Source organism: Centruroides sculpturatus, unplaced genomic scaffold (genome assembly GCF_000671375.1).
Source record: "Centruroides sculpturatus isolate CEXI.00-Female unplaced genomic scaffold, Cexi_2.0 scaffold313, whole genome shotgun sequence".
Classification (NCBI taxonomy): domain Eukaryota; kingdom Metazoa; phylum Arthropoda; class Arachnida; order Scorpiones; family Buthidae; genus Centruroides; species Centruroides sculpturatus.
The window spans coordinates 25,778-43,839 of record NW_019384656.1 but is presented as its reverse complement, the minus strand read 5'-3'; the positions used below and the strand labels follow the sequence as shown (position 1 = coordinate 43,839).

The following is an 18,062-nucleotide window of genomic DNA, read 5'->3' as shown; positions in this document are numbered from 1 at the left end:
TACCAAGTAACCCAGTGAGAACTGCTTGCCTATCATTTTAGTTGAAAATACAAGAAGTTTTATTCCAAGCAAGCATCGCAAGCCCGCTAGGTTAATTTCTGCTGCTTGCTTGGAATAAAATTTCTTGTATTTTATATTAAAATGATAGGCAAGCAATTCTGTTAAAAGCACTGGCACTGAACGTTTCGCTTCATGCAGTCTATTTTGCAACTTTTTTTTAAATGACGTCAATCCCGAAAATCTCGGGATTAGGAAAACTTAATCCCGAAAATTTTGGGACTGAAAAGTGGTCGGGATCCCGGGATCCCGATTTTCGAGATCCCGGGATCAAATCCTCTAGTCCTATCATGCTTCATGGATTGGACTGGATTGATAGTACAAAGTAATGTAGCATATGAGCGATCTGGTAACGAGAGATACTTTTCGAGAGGACTATTATGGAAAACTGGCCCAAATTTAGGTGTTATTTATATAAAGAAAATCCGGGAAACTCTAACGGCTGGCCCGTTAGCGATGTGCAAACCCGTCACTAGTGTTGTTGAGCAATATCCACCAGTGGCCTAGTGGTTTATCCACTCGGTCACTAGTGGGCAGCAAGTTTCATTCGTTTTCTTCTAGTAATTTTTGCGTAAATCTGATTAAAAGTCACTAGATTTAGGCTACTTCTGTTACGCGTATAATTCTCCAACAATTATTTCTTATTTCATTCCTAAAATTTATAATAAATTTCAATCTTTTTCTTGTTTGTTTTCAATAGAAATAATCACTTTATTTTCATTTTTCCGTTCATTCCACTACTTTCAAACATCTTATTGTTCGATTTGATATTTAAATATCTTGATGCATTTAATTGTTTGATATTTAATTTAATTGTTATTTAATTTTTTTGTTTGCATTTAATAAAGATTAAATGCAAACAAATAAATATTCAAATTGGAACATTATTTAAATAATTCGAATAAAAAAAGTCAATATGTTAACATTCAAGTGCATGAAATATTAATGTTATTTTTCATCGAATTTAAAAATTTTTCAATGGTTAATTTCACAAGTATGCCATTGATTTGAAATTTAAATCAATTTCCACATTAAAGGAATCTTGAACCTTTATTTAATAAGAGATGAACATTTTTGACTGTCTTCTCTCAGTTCAGATTCTTTTTAAGATTATTTCTTGTTCAGGGGTGGTCAACACTTTTTGCCCTCGGGCCGAATTGGAAAGAAAACTTTTTTCACGGGCCGAACCACAGGCTGCCCTAGGAAGATTTTGAGGTGGTGCGAGATCTCATTGTGATGTCACGCAGTAGAGACTAAATTGTAGATAGAGATTACAGATACATTTTTCACATTATCATGCTTTATCAACGTTCTACGCTGTACTTATGTAATGGAGGGTTAACTCTAAACGCACAGTGAGTTATTGACCTTTTTTTAGGCGTCAGAATATTTCATCGAGCTATTCGGACTTGAGTAGCTAATATTGAAATATTAATCGCGGGCTGCATAAATTCATTAAACGGGCCGGATCCGGCCCGCGAGTCGTATGTTGGCCATGCCTGGTCTTGTTGATAACAGCATATAATAAAATATATAGTTTTGTGTTAGCGCCTATATCCATGGATTTAGGTTTGTCCTCTTCCGTTTTTATCGTGATAACACGTTCTACTCTTCTGACCGGACCAAGTGTGTGTTAGTCACAGGAGGCAGTTTGTTCCAGTATTATTTTGAGAGCATTTCTTCTATTAGTGCTGTCATAATTTTTTGTTAGTTGTGTTATTTTATAATTCCATTTTACATTAGTCTTTGATTTCTTCTGATAATGATCTTGCCGTATTCCTTGTGAAAAATTGAATTACAAACAATAGTGGAACTTAATAGCGCAGATTGGTTCGGCCGCATCAGGATCTGGAGCCAACGGGGCCCATGATCCTTTTTATTTCAGTCAAGGGTTAAAGGTTTTTTAGGGGGAATACAAGTCCCGTCCTTTGAGGTGGAGTGAGGTTGGGAGGGATAAGAGACGCATTAAAATTTCGAACCATGGCCGCAGTGAAGTTGTTCCGCCTCTGTTTACGAAGGTGAATAAATTGTAAGCAGAAATCCTGCAAACTCTTTTGATACAATCTTTTGATAAAATCTTTTAAGAAAATAACGTTGTGTATCTGAAAAAGATCATTATCAATTAACGAAAAGTGAAAAAAATAAAATTTTGTGTTCTAAGAAGGAACTTTACAGAAATCCAATTACACAAACCATAATTCATCAGCTTCTACAATTCGATTAAGTACATCAGAAAAAAATGTGATAGAATTATCAGAAAAAATTCTTTCTAAAGATAATGTGAGAACAAGCTCCTTCCTTGACCGACATACTCTACACTTCCTGTCATAAGAGTAGAACCGTATTACCGTGATATAAAAGTGAGAGGATAGTCGTAGATCCATTGATATAGGAGTATAGCACAAAACTATATTTTTTATTATATGCTGTTATCAATGAGATATTTATAGAAATGATCTTTAAAAAAGTTTATTCTCTCGCTTTTTTCGTTCACAATCCGAATCCCAATATAATAATTATAAAAAAAATTCTTTTGTCTTAAACTGTCATTAATTCTAAATTATGTGAATATTTGGAAAATTTCCAACATTCAAAATTTTAATTGTTTCAGCTTTTGGAATTTGTTATATTGAAAAGAAAAGAATTTGAAGCGTAGAGAAGACAATCAAAAAGTTCACCCGTCAACGTAGATGTTCAAACAATCTTGAAGGATTAAAAACTGTATTTATAATTAACGTTAAAAGAAAATTTACAAATTAAATTAAATTTTTAAATAATCATTATCGAGAAATCGATACTAATTAATTATTATCAGGCATTACACTGAATGTATGCTGATAGTGTATCTAGCCAATGATTGTTAGATAGACATATTTTAAAATTTAAAGATATTATGTGCAATTTCAAACAATTTTGCTGAAAAGATGATGGTTAGAAAATTAATTTAATCAATGTAACCAAATAATATAATTCACATAATAGAATTAACTTAAAAATTATTTTTGTTCAAGGTATATACGCAAAATCATTTACTGTATTCTAGACGTCCTCGTTCTGAATTCCCAAGAATCTGATTTGTTTATTCTACGACCTTGTAGCATCCTATCTCATAATCGCGGAGGAGAACAACTTCATAACATTCAAACGGTATAAAAGAAATCAAGACTTCAACATGGGTATCGAAAAATGTCGAAATTTAAGGTATGTTCAATTACGAGTTTAAATTACGTTAAATTTACGAATGAGTGCATCTGATAATAATATATGTAGTTTCATTCTACAGGTTGCAGTTATTTTCTTAGTCTTTTGCTTCCTAGCGTTGGAAGTATTCGCTGGACACCCTGCCTATGATACCTATCATGGATCTAGAGGAGGAGGACATAGATCTAGAGGATTTTACGGAGGTTCTATCACTCGGAGCCATGCTTTTGGTAATAGGCCTCATGGCAGCTATTATAGAAGCCGTGGACACTACAGAAGAGTACACGGTCACCACTATTGATAAGGAAGCCATGTGGTGAGTTTTGATAGCTGATTTACAAACTCGAGCTTAACTAATTTTATGCGATAAGGGATAGCTTATATTTCAATTTGATCAAAACTTTTTATTATCTACTTTTTAAAATTAGATTGTTTTGATGAAATAGAAACGAGTTTTCTCAAATTTCACTATTTTAATATGGAATTTTGATCAATAATAATTATTTGAAATAACTTATTATTAATAGTTAAGTCAGCTAACCACTATCTTTTAAATACATAAAAGGTAAGTTTATCTTTCATTGTCATCGCAAGCAATGCCCGATCGAGCAAACATTTTTTATTCGGGTCAAGGGCATACTCAATGAACTTTATAGCTCGTTTAAAAAAGGCTATTACACTCGTTCGTCCAGTCTCATAACGTAGCAACTTTCATAGCTTTTATAAAATACATTAATTTCTCGTTAAGAATTTTTCTCATCATAAATAAATGTTCTTTTTAAACTACTTAACAAATCCAAACAATACAATTAAAACCTANTGGTAACAATGGAGGATACAGGGGAGATGGTAACAGCGGAGGATACAGGGGAGGTGGTAACAGCGGAGGATACGGCGGAGGTGGTAACAACGGAGGATACAGGGGAGGTAGTAACAACGGAGGATACGGTGCAGGTGGTAACAACGGAGGATACGATGGAGGTGGTAATAACGGAGGATACGGAGGTAACGGTAAAAGCGAGAGATATGGAGGAGGCATAAGCAAAAATGGAAGTTACAGAGGAGGTGATAATAATAATAGAAATACAATAGAGCACAAAAGTGAAGGATATGGAGGAGGTGGAGACAATTATGGTAAATATAAAAATGGAAATGGAAGTAATAATAACAAACGAAACGAAGGAAGTTATCATAGAGAATATAGTGATGGTAGTAATCGAGGAGTTGGAGATGGTAACACTGGATACTAAAATTATAAGTGATCTATAATTTATGTCTTATTCAAGTTTATTGAAAGAATATTTTTCAGAAATTTGGAGATTTCAAACTGATATTCAACAAAATTAAAATTATAGGTAGATCATCAATTTTCCGGCATTGTTGATTGGCATCCAGAGCCTTGCGGAATTATCCTTTTGTCTGATCAACAGAAGTCACATAATTATAACTTAAAAATGCACCTCTAATCTATTTATTATTCTCATTCCTTTCCTCAATAAAACACAAGAAACATTTTGCGTTGTAAAAAATGGAAGAAATAAATCGAAACCATATACTTGTATCTTGTCGAGCTAACTAGACATACTCTTCATAACATTCCTGAGAAAACCATGTAGTTTGAACTACTGTTTTAATATTTTAAATGTTACCGTAATTATTTTACTCGTTATTTTCTCGCAGTAAAATAGGTTAAATTTTAAACATTCCTTCAATTAGATGCTGTTGTTAAAAATGGTAGTATAAAATGTTAGATGAATTACTATTAACTAAAAATAATTTTTATAATTAATAAATCTTCAAATTACGTTTTATAATTGTTTGAGCATATCCTTTTAATAAATATCGTTCGCTACACATAATGCCATTCATGATGCCCAATAATCTAGTCTTGCAGTCGTGGGAATTTCAATTGCGATCTCATAATTTCATTCAATTAAAGAAGGTGCAGGCCCACCAGTTACTGGATAATCGATGTAATATTTTTAGTATCAATTATAATAAAGATATGAAAAATAGAAATAGGTGTATAATAGAACGAACGTATAATCGTATACATATATAGCGATTAAATTTTATTAAGCATTAAACTAATTATGTAAATAAAATATAAAAATTAAGAAATTAAAAAAAACTCGATTATTTTAATAAGTTTCGTTATTCTACATTTTTAGTATATTACATTAATCTTTGGTACATTTTATCAAATTTAAACATTAAAAACTTGATAAATTATTAATTAAATACAAACTTGAATTCAACAGAATGTAACATAGTGATTAATATTTTCTAATGATTAATAGATCTTTTGCCTAAGTTCTATTAGATATTATGTGGATTAACTTTCTGCAAAGTTTCTAAGTTTAATATTATTTAAAATGGCTTCTATTCTTGTCCAAAGTTTTTCTATGTTTGATTATATAATACTTATTCTATATTTGAAATTTTTTATCTTTTTAATTCAAACGAGACGTGTTTCATGATGTTTAGATCCGGTGATTGGGTAATCTGGGGTCATTTAACATTCGATTTTTTTGATTTAGCAATGTTTTGACTCGCAAGGTAGTGCTTAGGGTCATTGTCATCTTATAAGATGTTTACTTGTTTTTCAAGGGCAAGAAAGGTAACGAAGATAATGAGTGGTAGCAAGATTTGCATTGATTCGACTAAACTTTTGATATAATGCATTTCCAAACCATCAACGAACTTCTTTATATTTCAATATATGTGTAATTATCAGTCCTATCTAGGGAATTCGATCCCGGTCCTTATTTCTAATCCCGGGATTTCGGGATTATACTTAGTCAATCCCGGGATCCCGGGATTATTTCGGTATTGAGGGTTAATAAAAAATAAGAAAATCTTACAGAANTATAAAATAAAGATATATACAAATTTGCAAAAACAATAATGGTGTACTACCACAGTTCATTCTTGTGTTACAATGGAACAGAGACAACTGAATACACTGAAAAGCGACAACACTACACTAGTTCACACTGCAATCAGTGTTGCTGGATCGTTGTCTCGCTGCACCAGAAATGACACAAAGCGCAACTCACAAAACCTATGACACAAAGCATGCCATTTTCAAACTCTCATCAAAATCTCGCAACCCCAAGATTTTGCTAAGCGACCCCAAATGGGGTCGCGACCCATAGTTTAAGAAGCCCTGCTTTATATAAAGGAGTAATAAAGTTTTATGGGTTAACATACAGCTGACTATATAAAATTGCCTGTTTTAAGAATTGTTAATTAAATTACTAAAAAAATTATTTAAAGGCAGCTAAAGCAAAAAAGTAATTAAAGGTTTTTATTAAAATTTTAAGAATTTAGATTTTAAATAAGTATATAGGAGAAAAAAGTAATTTAATCTATTCTATAGAAGAGTTAACTAATTTCTTTTAAAAGGACTGTTCTAATATTAACATTTTATAAATTTATAATGGAAGTTAATTATTAAAATAAATGAAATAAGTAAATTTATTAAAAGTAAGATAAAGTAGTTTACAATATTTACCCATAGATGGTGCTATAATACAAACAAACACAATGAATTTCGTAATTATTGTATTACTGTAATTACAAATGTCGTGTTGACAATTGTATCGAAATAGTAATTTTCAGAAAATTTTTAATGGCGTTTAAAATGCTAAAATTTTGTTAAACTTATCAAAAATTCAGTAACATGTCCAATGCTATTTTTATCAAATTTAAATAAATGAGAAAGTAATTATATAAAATTTAATAATTCTAACAGTAACTTAATGGCATATTAATTATACCAGATAGAGTCTTATTTAATTATACTGTCCAAGGAATTATTTCCGTTCGTGAGTAACCTAATATAAAAAATATCAATAAAATTTAAAGAAATAACTTTGTAAAAAAATTAATTTCGACAATTAATCAATAAATGAGCAATTTGGTATAAAAAATTTATTAAAAATGAATACCAAAATTATGGATTTGCATCGAATATTAAATTATTTATATTTTAATTAACGAACTGAATTATAGAATTAATAGTAAATATTTAATTTTATTTAATTCTTTACAATTAATTTTAATTCTTTACAATTAATTTTAGTGTTGGATTTCCATAACAGATGGCAGTGTTTGACTAACCTTCCTTTGATTTTTAAATTACCGTAGTTACATTATTCAATATGAATAATGCTAATATTAAATAAATATAAGATTTTTAATTGGATAATGATTTAAATTTCTTTATAAAATTAAATGATAATTAATTTTAAGTCAAACTTTCGAAATCGAACATCCACGACCACCTGTAAACAGCAAAAATTTGTTCAAGAACTTTTTTAGAACAAAACTACATACAAAATAACCTTCAAACAACGGCCATTTTTAAATGTTTCCGTTCGTGGCCGTTGTTCAGAGGTTTTACTGCATATACTTTTACACCTATATTTCAACATTTATTTTAAATACTTTTAAAAAATGTATTTGAAAATAAGTCATGTATAAAATTGAAATAAAATAAAATACATAAAAAGTTTATATATTTTATAATAAAAATATTAAAATTACAGATCATCAATACTTTTTAACAGTAATAAGAGATCATAAATTTAATATAGTTCTTTAAATAAAATAGAAATAAGTTAACTTACTCTCGTTTAATTTTTATTCAATAAAACTATTAATAATAAAATAATAAATAGAGTAATAAGAAAATAATTTATCAAGTAGGCTATAAAAATATAATTCAAGAAAAAAATAAATAAATATTAGTTATTAGTTGAGTTTTTCGTAAATAAATAAATAATATTTCCTCAAATTTCTCGTCAAAATAATGAAAAATATTTCACTATTTTACATTTAAAATTATAAAAAGTTTTCCTTGTTCCTGTTAATCTATTTTTTGAAGTATTTCGGGAATTGATCAATCAGATTTCACGAAAATTAACGTTATTTTAAAATCGGTAAATTACTTTAAAAAAGAAAAAAAAAAACAAGACTTGAGTCGGATCTTGTTTTACTTGCATTTTACTAAAATTACTTTAACGAGATTTAATATTAAACTGATTTAACGGGTTTAACTTAAACTTTAATTAATTTCTTAGTTTATCATAATTAAATTTCAAAATTTATTTAAAGAATATGGGGAGAAACGCTGGAAGTTGCTGTTTATGGCTTTAGAATTTTCTTTTTTATCATAAAATTTAATATTTATTTTAATATTGTATATTCGTATAGTGATTATATACGTTGGATGAATATTTCGAAAATCTCGTGAGAAAGACTTAAAATTTCTTGGATATATTTTTTTAATTCAGTAATACTCTCAAATTAAATTTCATTAAGAGACCAAAAAGTCCAAGATTCTCATATAAAATTTTGGGAAATAAAATGAAAAATTCAAATATTTAAAAATGAAATTAAATAATTTTCTATATACTTTAATGACAAAAACTCAATTATTCTATGCAAAAATAAAACTTTTATAACGTTTACCTAATTCTAATTAAATCATTTTTATCTAGAAGTGACTTTGATTGATATAATTACTTCCTATTTATTAATCTATCGTGCGTAATATCTTAGCGTTTTTACAAGTGAATTTAGGTCTAATTTCAAAGTATATAAACCCATTTATATACATTTTCTACTTATATAACCTTATTTACACGGTTGAGAATATTCTACCATCGGATAATTACTGATTATATTAATAGAGTATTGTGTAGAGTGTTACATTTTAATGAAACAATAGTGACCTATCTCGATGTTATATTAAGGAGTAAGGAGGAAAAATATAATTCGTGGGAACTTGCCTATAGTTTAAAAACGACACCGAGCTCAGCGATCTTTATTTGAAAAGGAAACAGTGTAGTGATGTATATAGCCTGTTAAAGTGATTGTACTGGTGAAGTAAGTAGCTTACACTTTCTTTTACGGACTTTTGCACTTTTTAACTAGATAAATCTTATTTTATCTTCTTTAATTAATGATAAATTTCATTTTACTGGCTTATTTTATTTATAATTATTGTCAAGATTTAGAGGAAAATATAATAACTTTTCTAAAATACTGTATTTTAAAAAGGAATCTAGTTTTGTTAAAGATTTCTTAGTCTTTTCATTATATTTAACTCTATATTTTTTAGTTATTTGAAAAATTATCTAATTAAAACTGGTTCTATTTTCTTTCTAAGTTTAACCATTGATTTTATTATGGGATCTAAGTTTAGATTCTTAAATTTAAACTATTTAATGTTCTAGTTATATTTTTATAGCTTCCAAATAGAAAATTTCTAACAAGTTATAATAGGTTTATCTTTACTACTGCTTACACAAAGTAACACTTTATCTTTATACTTTTGACCTCTCGAGCGTTATAAAACTGGAAATTCAATGTTATAGAGTCGAACAAAAGTTTCAAACTAGTAATAATAAGTACAAAATAAAACGAAAACAAAAGAAAATATTGATCAGGAAGTTGACACAGATAGTAGTAGGTCAATGGAAAAAACAGAAGTACAACGTCACTTCCTGGTATAAAATATTTACTTCCGTATACGAAAAGATAGGTTTTTCGGGTCAAATCAAGAAAAGTAAAAGTAATATGTAACGCAGAAAACTTACGTGACGTATAAACAGCAAGAAATTAGTGAAAAACGTCTCGAGAAAATTTAATCTACATTAAAACAAATAATCGTATATAACCGGTTATTTTAAATTATTTTGAAAGTAAAATGTTTACGAGGTCTTTAAGAATGCATTTATTAAATTTACTGAAACGACTTGAAAAGTATTTTTAATCATTGTTTAATGCACAATTTCATAATATATTTATAAGATATTATAGTATTTTGAATTGACTTTGTCGCAATTCATCGTTTTAGTATTCAGTTATACGATTACTAAATGATTATGAATTTCTGAATAATATTATTGAATTGTCAAGTAATACTTAAATGTCATAAATTTATAAAATAAAAAATAATAATAATTTTTCTTTCTTTTCCTTTTAGGAATGTTACATCCACTTTACGTTCTTTCGCTAAGCTATCGTTCAAGACATCGTATCAAGAACATTATTAAATTAATTAACTTTATATAAGTTTACAAAATGATTAATTAAGTTCAGATGTTGAAATTAACTTGTATATATTTATAATTTATATGCGTATTTACGAATTTTGATCATTAATAAAATTTTAAAATAACTTTTGCCGTTACATAAATTACTCATAAATTATGGCTTATAAAAAGTTTCAAAACAGGAAAAAAATTCATATTTTGCATATAAATAGTTTTAAAATATTATTATTTTAAGATAGAAATGTGCTATTTATTTCGAAAAATTTTTAATTTAATAATTAAATCCAAATAGATAGCTATTAATTAATTAATTTTATTATTATTTTTATAACTATAAACCGACCAAAATATCCTTAAAATAAATTTTATTAGAAACCAGAAACTTTTCTAATTGTTAATTTAATGTGAATTATTTAAAATATAAACAGAATAATACAAAAATCTTTAAAAGTATAAAAACTTATAAAACATTTTAAAGTAACGTGTACGAATTACCGCGTGATCCGTAAACCATATTCTTGTAAACTTATTAATCAGAATATTCCGTATATTTTATGTTTATTTTTAATTCTTAATTTGCATATATTATATGTAGAAACATCCAACGATCGCCTGAATATTTCTATATACTTATCGGGCTTTGCGTTGTTGATTATACTTTATATATATTATATATTCCGTGTATATCATGGCGAATTTTAAAGCGAATTATTTAATATAAAAAGTTAATCTATAATCAAACAACTAGCAAAGAAAATTTTAAGGAATGTTAAATATAAAATTCATAAATTTAAAATTTTGATTCATGTAGAATAGTACTCATAAAACTTGTGCTTTCATGAATAGAATTTAAAAAAATAAGCTGTTACTTTTTACGTTTATGTATCACGAAAGTATTAATAACCTTGCCATTCTAGTAGACAACTCGACCACTAAAAACTCTTGATAGTTCAACATTCATAATTTTTAAAATCTTACCGTTCCTGTAATAGGAACATTATTAATACACTACTTAAAATCTTTATGTATTGCTATTTGTTACAGAACTTTCGTTTATTTTTAAATAATTTTTCGAATATAATTTGTAATTCTAATTAATTTTTTTTTAATTCTAAATTTATTTACAAGGATAAAGCAAAAAGATAATTTATATTATTTAAAATTTGCAATTAAATGATATAAATAAGTTCATTAAGATAAAATTTTTTAAATTCTTTTCATGTAAATTGTTATGAAGGTTAAAGTAATGTTAAAGAATAAATTATTTTTCTGTATATCTTTGACGATAATTGATTCTGAATGGTGTCTTATAAATAAATTTTATCGTGTCAGGATTTTTTAAATAGACAAATGAACAGATTACTTCTAAAGATTCTATATATAGATGTATGCCTTATATAGGCTTATTCTAAATAAAAATGCGACAGGAATAAATTTTTATAAATAAATATCCCGAAAGAGATATCTCGATTAGATAACTATCGACTTTTTATCATTGTTTTTTTAATTTTATTTTATCAAATTCAAGAATAATTCTCGATTTTTCTTTTACAAACGATCTTGATTATAAGATAAAGTGATATTTTATTTACTGGATTAACAGGATGTACATTTTTAAATGCTATTAAACAAGAATGAATGGAGACAGCTTTTTACGCTTAATTTATTTTATCTCGTTTAAAATTTTTATTGATATTAAATTTAAGATTTCATCCCATTTCCCGCGGTTAATAATAACTAGAATAAAATTTTTGAATTAAATTAACGTACTCTATATAATTTTTCTCAAAAGCGAATAAAATTTAATATATATTAATAATAAATAGTAGCTGTTTTTACTGTTTATGTGTATAATTATTGGGAAGATATCATTATATACAGTTTTGGCTATGGAAAACTAATGTTAATAGCTTATTAAAGTGGTTAAATTTAAGCAAAAACTTTCAACGTAGCTGTTTATTTATTCGTAAAAAATAAAGAAAAATAAATGTCCCATTTTTGTTACAGACAATAAGAAGAAAATTAATAATATTTAGAAAATCAAGCTTTTCAAACTACCATTTGATTCTGATACCGATCACATTTTTTAAAATCTGTTTTAAAATTAATACCTAAATCATGTCGATTTAGGTATTAATTATAAAAAATTATTATATCACACACCGAAGAGTTATATTACAGAATCTTAATTTTCAATTTCACTTTCACTTTTTTTTAATGCTAATTTGTCTTCCTGTCTACGTTAACCCCAAACAGGAAACGATGTTAATTATAGGTGTTTCGAAAAATATTACCNTTTACAGATTTTATTAAAAATTTAAAATATATTTAAAATATTGAATTTAAATATTTTTTAAAAAGTTGTAGATGATAAATATTCAAATTTCTGGTTAAAAATATATACAAGGTGAAACTATAACCTTTAAATAAAAAAAAACAAATAATCGTATATAACCGGTTATTTTAAATTATTTTGAAAGTAAAATGTTTACGAGGTCTTTAAGAATGCATTTATTAAATTTACTGAAACGACTTGAAAAGTATTTTTAATCATTGTTTAATGCACAATTTCATAATATATTTATAAGATATTATAGTATTTTGAATTGACTTTGTCGCAATTCATCGTTTTAGTATTCAGTTATACGATTACTAAATGATTATGAATTTCTGAATAATATTATTGAATTGTCAAGTAATACTTAAATGTCATAAATTTATAAATTAAAAAATAATAATAATTTTTCTTTCTTTTCCTTTTAGGAATGTTACATCCACTTTACGTTCTTTCGCTAAGCTATCGTTCAAGACATCGTATCAAGAACATTATTAAATTAATTAACTTTATATAAGTTTACAAAATGATTAATTAAGTTCAGATGTTGAAATTAACTTGTATATATTTATAATTTATATGCGTATTTACGAATTTTGATCATTAATAAAATTTTAAAATAACTTTTGCCGTTACATAAATTACTCATAAATTATGGCTTATAAAAAGTTTCAAAACAGGAAAAAAATTCATATTTTGCATATAAATAGTTTTAAAATATTATTATTTTAAGATAGAAATGTGCTATTTATTTCGAAAAAATTTTAATTTAATAATTAAATCCAAATAGATAGCTATTAATTAATTAATTTTATTATTATTTTTATAACTATAAACCGACCAAAATATCCTTAAAATAAATTTTATTAGAAACCAGAAACTTTTCTAATTGTTAATTTAATGTGAATTATTTAAAATATAAACAGAATAATACAAAAATCTTTAAAAGTATAAAAACTTATAAAACATTTTAAAGTAACGTGTACGAATTACCGCGTGATCCGTAAACCATATTCTTGTAAACTTATTAATCAGAATATTCCGTATATTTTATGTTTATTTTTAATTCTTAATTTGCATATATTATATGTAGAAACATCCAACGATCGCCTGAATATTTCTATATACTTATCGGGCTTTGCGTTGTTGATTATACTTTATATATATTATATATTCCGTGTATATCATGGCGAATTTTAAAGCGAATTATTTAATATAAAAAGTTAATCTATAATCAAACAACTAGCAAAGAAAATTTTAAGGAATGTTAAATATAAAATTCATAAATTTAAAATTTTGATTCATGTAGAATAGTACTCATAAAACTTGTGCTTTCATGAATAGAATTTAAAAAAATAAGCTGTTACTTTTTACGTTTATGTATCACGAAAGTATTAATAACCTTGCCATTCTAGTAGACAACTCGACCACTAAAAACTCTTGATAGTTCAACATTCATAATTTTTAAAATCTTACCGTTCCTGTAATAGGAACATTATTAATACACTACTTAAAATCTTTATGTATTGCTATTTGTTACAGAACTTTCGTTTATTTTTAAATAATTTTTCGAATATAATTTGTAATTCTAATTAATTTTTTTTTAATTCTAAATTTATTTACAAGGATAAAGCAAAAAGATAATTTATATTATTTAAAATTTGCAATTAAATGATATAAATAAGTTCATTAAGATAAAATTTTTTAAATTCTTTTCATGTAAATTGTTATGAAGGTTAAAGTAATGTTAAAGAATAAATTATTTTTCTGTATATCTTTGACGATAATTGATTCTGAATGGTGTCTTATAAATAAATTTTATCGTGTCAGGATTTTTTAAATAGACAAATGAACAGATTACTTCTAAAGATTCTATATATAGATGTATGCCTTATATAGGCTTATTCTAAATAAAAATGCGACAGGAATAAATTTTTATAAATAAATATCCCGAAAGAGATATCTCGATTAGATAACTATCGACTTTTTATCATTGTTTTTTTAATTTTATTTTATCAAATTCAAGAATAATTCTCGATTTTTCTTTTACAAACGATCTTGATTATAAGATAAAGTGATATTTTATTTACTGGATTAACAGGATGTACATTTTTAAATGCTATTAAACAAGAATGAATGGAGACAGCTTTTTACGCTTAATTTATTTTATCTCGTTTAAAATTTTTATTGATATTAAATTTAAGATTTCATCCCATTTCCCGCGGTTAATAATAACTAGAATAAAATTTTTGAATTAAATTAACGTACTCTATATAATTTTTCTCAAAAGCGAATAAAATTTAATATATATTAATAATAAATAGTAGCTGTTTTTACTGTTTATGTGTATAATTATTGGGAAGATATCATTATATACAGTTTTGGCTATGGAAAACTAATGTTAATAGCTTATTAAAGTGGTTAAATTTAAGCAAAAACTTTCAACGTAGCTGTTTATTTATTCGTAAAAAATAAAGAAAAATAAATGTCCCATTTTTGTTACAGACAATAAGAAGAAAATTAATAATATTTAGAAAATCAAGCTTTTCAAACTACCATTTGATTCTGATACCGATCACATTTTTTAAAATCTGTTTTAAAATTAATACCTAAATCATGTCGATTTAGGTATTAATTATAAAAAATTATTATATCACACACCGAAGAGTTATATTACAGAATCTTAATTTTCAATTTCACTTTCACTTTTTTTTTAATGCTAATTTGTCTTCCTGTCTACGTTAACCCCAAACAGGAAACGATGTTAATTATAGGTGTTTCGAAAAATATTACCCACCACCTAGTTCTGGTATCAAATAAAGCTCGTTTTACTAGCGGTATACCTCCAATGAACTTTTTACTTCACCAAATTTTCAGGTTTGCTTACTATGTTTAGATCGAGTTGACCCGTACCAGTTGGTCAATTTTCTATATAAACATTGGTGAAGCAATCGACTAGCAAGCAATTCGCATCCAACTTCAATTACTTTACAATGGTTAAGCTTCTGGTAAGTCATAGAATACGTGAATTTACAACAGATCGATAAGAACGTTTATCTAACGTTGAAAATTTCTTTTTTTAGGTTTTCTTGTTAGTTAGCCTTTTGGCTGTTACTTTTACTAGAGCAGTAGTAGGTACGGGAGGAGCCGTTACCGATCACAAGAAGGATGTCATCCCTCATTACGATAAATTTGGCCATAAAGGATTAAGTCACCGATATTTTAGCAAACATCATCCTTACAACATCCTCGGGGTAGGCGGGGGTCTAGGACACGGTGGTCTCGGAGGTTTAGGACTTGGAGGACTCGGAGGAAAAGGAGGACACGGTCTCGGAGGTTTAGGACTTGGAGGACTCGGAGGAAAAGGAGGACACGGTCTCGGAGGTTTAGGGCTTGGAGGACTCGGAGGAAAAGGAGGACACGGTCTCGGAGGTTTAGGACTTGGAGGACTCGGGGGAAAAGGAGGACACGGTCTCGGAGGAGGACTGGGACATGGTCTTGGAGGTCTCGGAGGTCTCGGGGGACTCGGAGGTCTTGGAGGTCTTGGACATGGTTTAGGACACTTGGGAGGCGTGGGTAAAGCTGTGGTACCAGCAGTTGGGCACATAGGAGTTGGAAAAGCCGTCGTACCAACTTTGGCACATGTCGGACTAGGTAAGGCAGTGGTACCTGCTCTGGAACACGTAGGACACGGAAAGGCAGTCGTACCTTCCCTCGGCCATTTGGGAGGACTCGGACACGGTCTCGGAGGAGGACTCGGACATGGCCTCGGAGGAGGACTTAGTCCCGGTCTCGGACTCGGAGCTCTCGGCCTCCTCGGTGGAGGACATAAAGGCTGTTAATTATATTCTAACAGCTTTATAGAAATTTTACGTCAGGTTTGTCTCTTATCTTTCTATATGATTCTATTATTAATCATATTCGATTATTGATTATTTCGTTTATTTTATAGGACGGATGCATCGTTTTATATGCAGCTGTGCTGTGGTTCTTAATCGATTTACATTTTTTCTTATATTTTGTCTTATTACAGATTTAATTTGTATATATGTATTTTTTGAGATAAAATAAATTTCGTTTATAAAAAAATTCATTGAATGACTTATCTTCTATTATTGCTTGTGACGTGCAACTTTTATTTTTAAACGTAAGAAAAATTGATGGGATTTGTTGTTCTTTTTACAATATTTAAATATTCCTATCGATAAATGCTTACAAATTAATGAACTTATGAAGAAATATATAAATTTTTGTTAATACGATAACATACATTATAAATAATAAAACTGATAAATTACTTAATATATATTAATACATAATACACGTGTTACATTATACATAATGTTTATTTTAAACAATCTAAGTTTTTAACTTCTGTATTCAATAGATATAAAATAATAATAAATTTTATCTATTTTTACCTGAAACAAAATCTTGTGAAAATAAATCTAGTAGAATTCATCGGATACGTTTCTAAGAAAACTCATTGTAGGCAGAGAGAACGACCTAAAAACAAATCTTAATATAACTTATTTTATAAGTGTAACAACCTTTACTGTCATTTTTTATTTAATCTAAAATATCGTGTGTATTCTTTTTAATTATACAACAAATTCGCTTCATAAATAAATCTAATTTTCAATAATTAAAACTCATGATATAATACCACTAACTTACAGTACAATAATATTAAACAAGCTCAATTAGAGGAATGCCAGCAAAACTGTTTCTTAGAGTAACCCTCAAAATTTTATCTTTTATGTAAAAAATATAATATGGAAGGAATATAAAGTTTCTTTTGATAAGCCACGAAAAAGTCTGTTTTCATTTGTCTTATTAGTGTCTATTGGAGGTGTAGTTCTACACATTTGTGACTAGTTCGAGTCTCATCTCACCTCTCTCTCTCAGGCCCTATTAAATAAATATATTTTACTTCTTAAATTCTAATTGATATATGTTACCAAATTCATTTTAAGAATATAAAATTTAACTTTAATTACTAATTTTAAAATGCTTTATAATATAAAGCATTCTTAAACTTTTTTTATTCACGACCCCATTTATGATTGTAATTTTTTTCGCGACCCAAAAAAAAATTATAAAATAAAGATATATACAAATTTGCAAAAACAATAATGGTGTACTACCACAGTTCATTCTTGTGTTACAATGGAACAGAGACAACTGAATACACTGAAAAGCGACAACACTACACTAGTTCACACTGCAATCAGTGTTGCTGGATCGTTGTCTCGCTGCACCAGAAATGACACAAAGCGCAACTCACAAAACCTATGACACAAAGCATGCCATTTTCAAACTCTCATCAAAATCTCGCAACCCCAAGATTTTGCTAAGCGACCCCAAATGGGGTCGCGACCCATAGTTTAAGAAGCCCTGCT

At 27.5% G+C, this 18,062-nt stretch overlaps 2 protein-coding genes and 1 long non-coding RNA gene across 3 annotated transcripts in view; all 3 read left to right on the top strand.

Annotated features, from left to right (window-relative positions):
- The window catches only part of LOC111626455 (glycine-rich cell wall structural protein 1.8-like), a 6,476-nt gene extending 3,770 nt beyond the window's left edge, over window positions 1–2,706 (top strand). The window contains exon 3 of the mRNA XM_023369832.1: window positions 2,669–2,706. Coding sequence (XP_023225600.1) covers window positions 2,669–2,706 — 38 coding nt within the window. The remainder of the gene's footprint in view (window positions 1–2,668) is intronic.
- Window positions 2,707–3,035: 329 nt separating this feature from the next.
- LOC111626440 lies at window positions 3,036–10,381 on the top strand. Its single transcript, XR_002756882.1, has 3 exons — window positions 3,036–3,258; window positions 3,341–3,574; window positions 10,256–10,381. It is a non-coding gene; the product is annotated as an uncharacterized LOC111626440 (long non-coding RNA).
- Window positions 10,382–15,653: 5,272 nt separating this feature from the next.
- Window positions 15,654–18,062, top strand: part of LOC111626454 (glycine-rich cell wall structural protein 1-like) — a 7,072-nt gene continuing 4,663 nt past the window's right edge. The window contains exons 1-2 of the mRNA XM_023369831.1: window positions 15,654–15,668; window positions 15,744–16,497. Coding sequence (XP_023225599.1) covers window positions 15,654–15,668; window positions 15,744–16,497 — 769 coding nt within the window. The remainder of the gene's footprint in view (window positions 15,669–15,743; window positions 16,498–18,062) is intronic.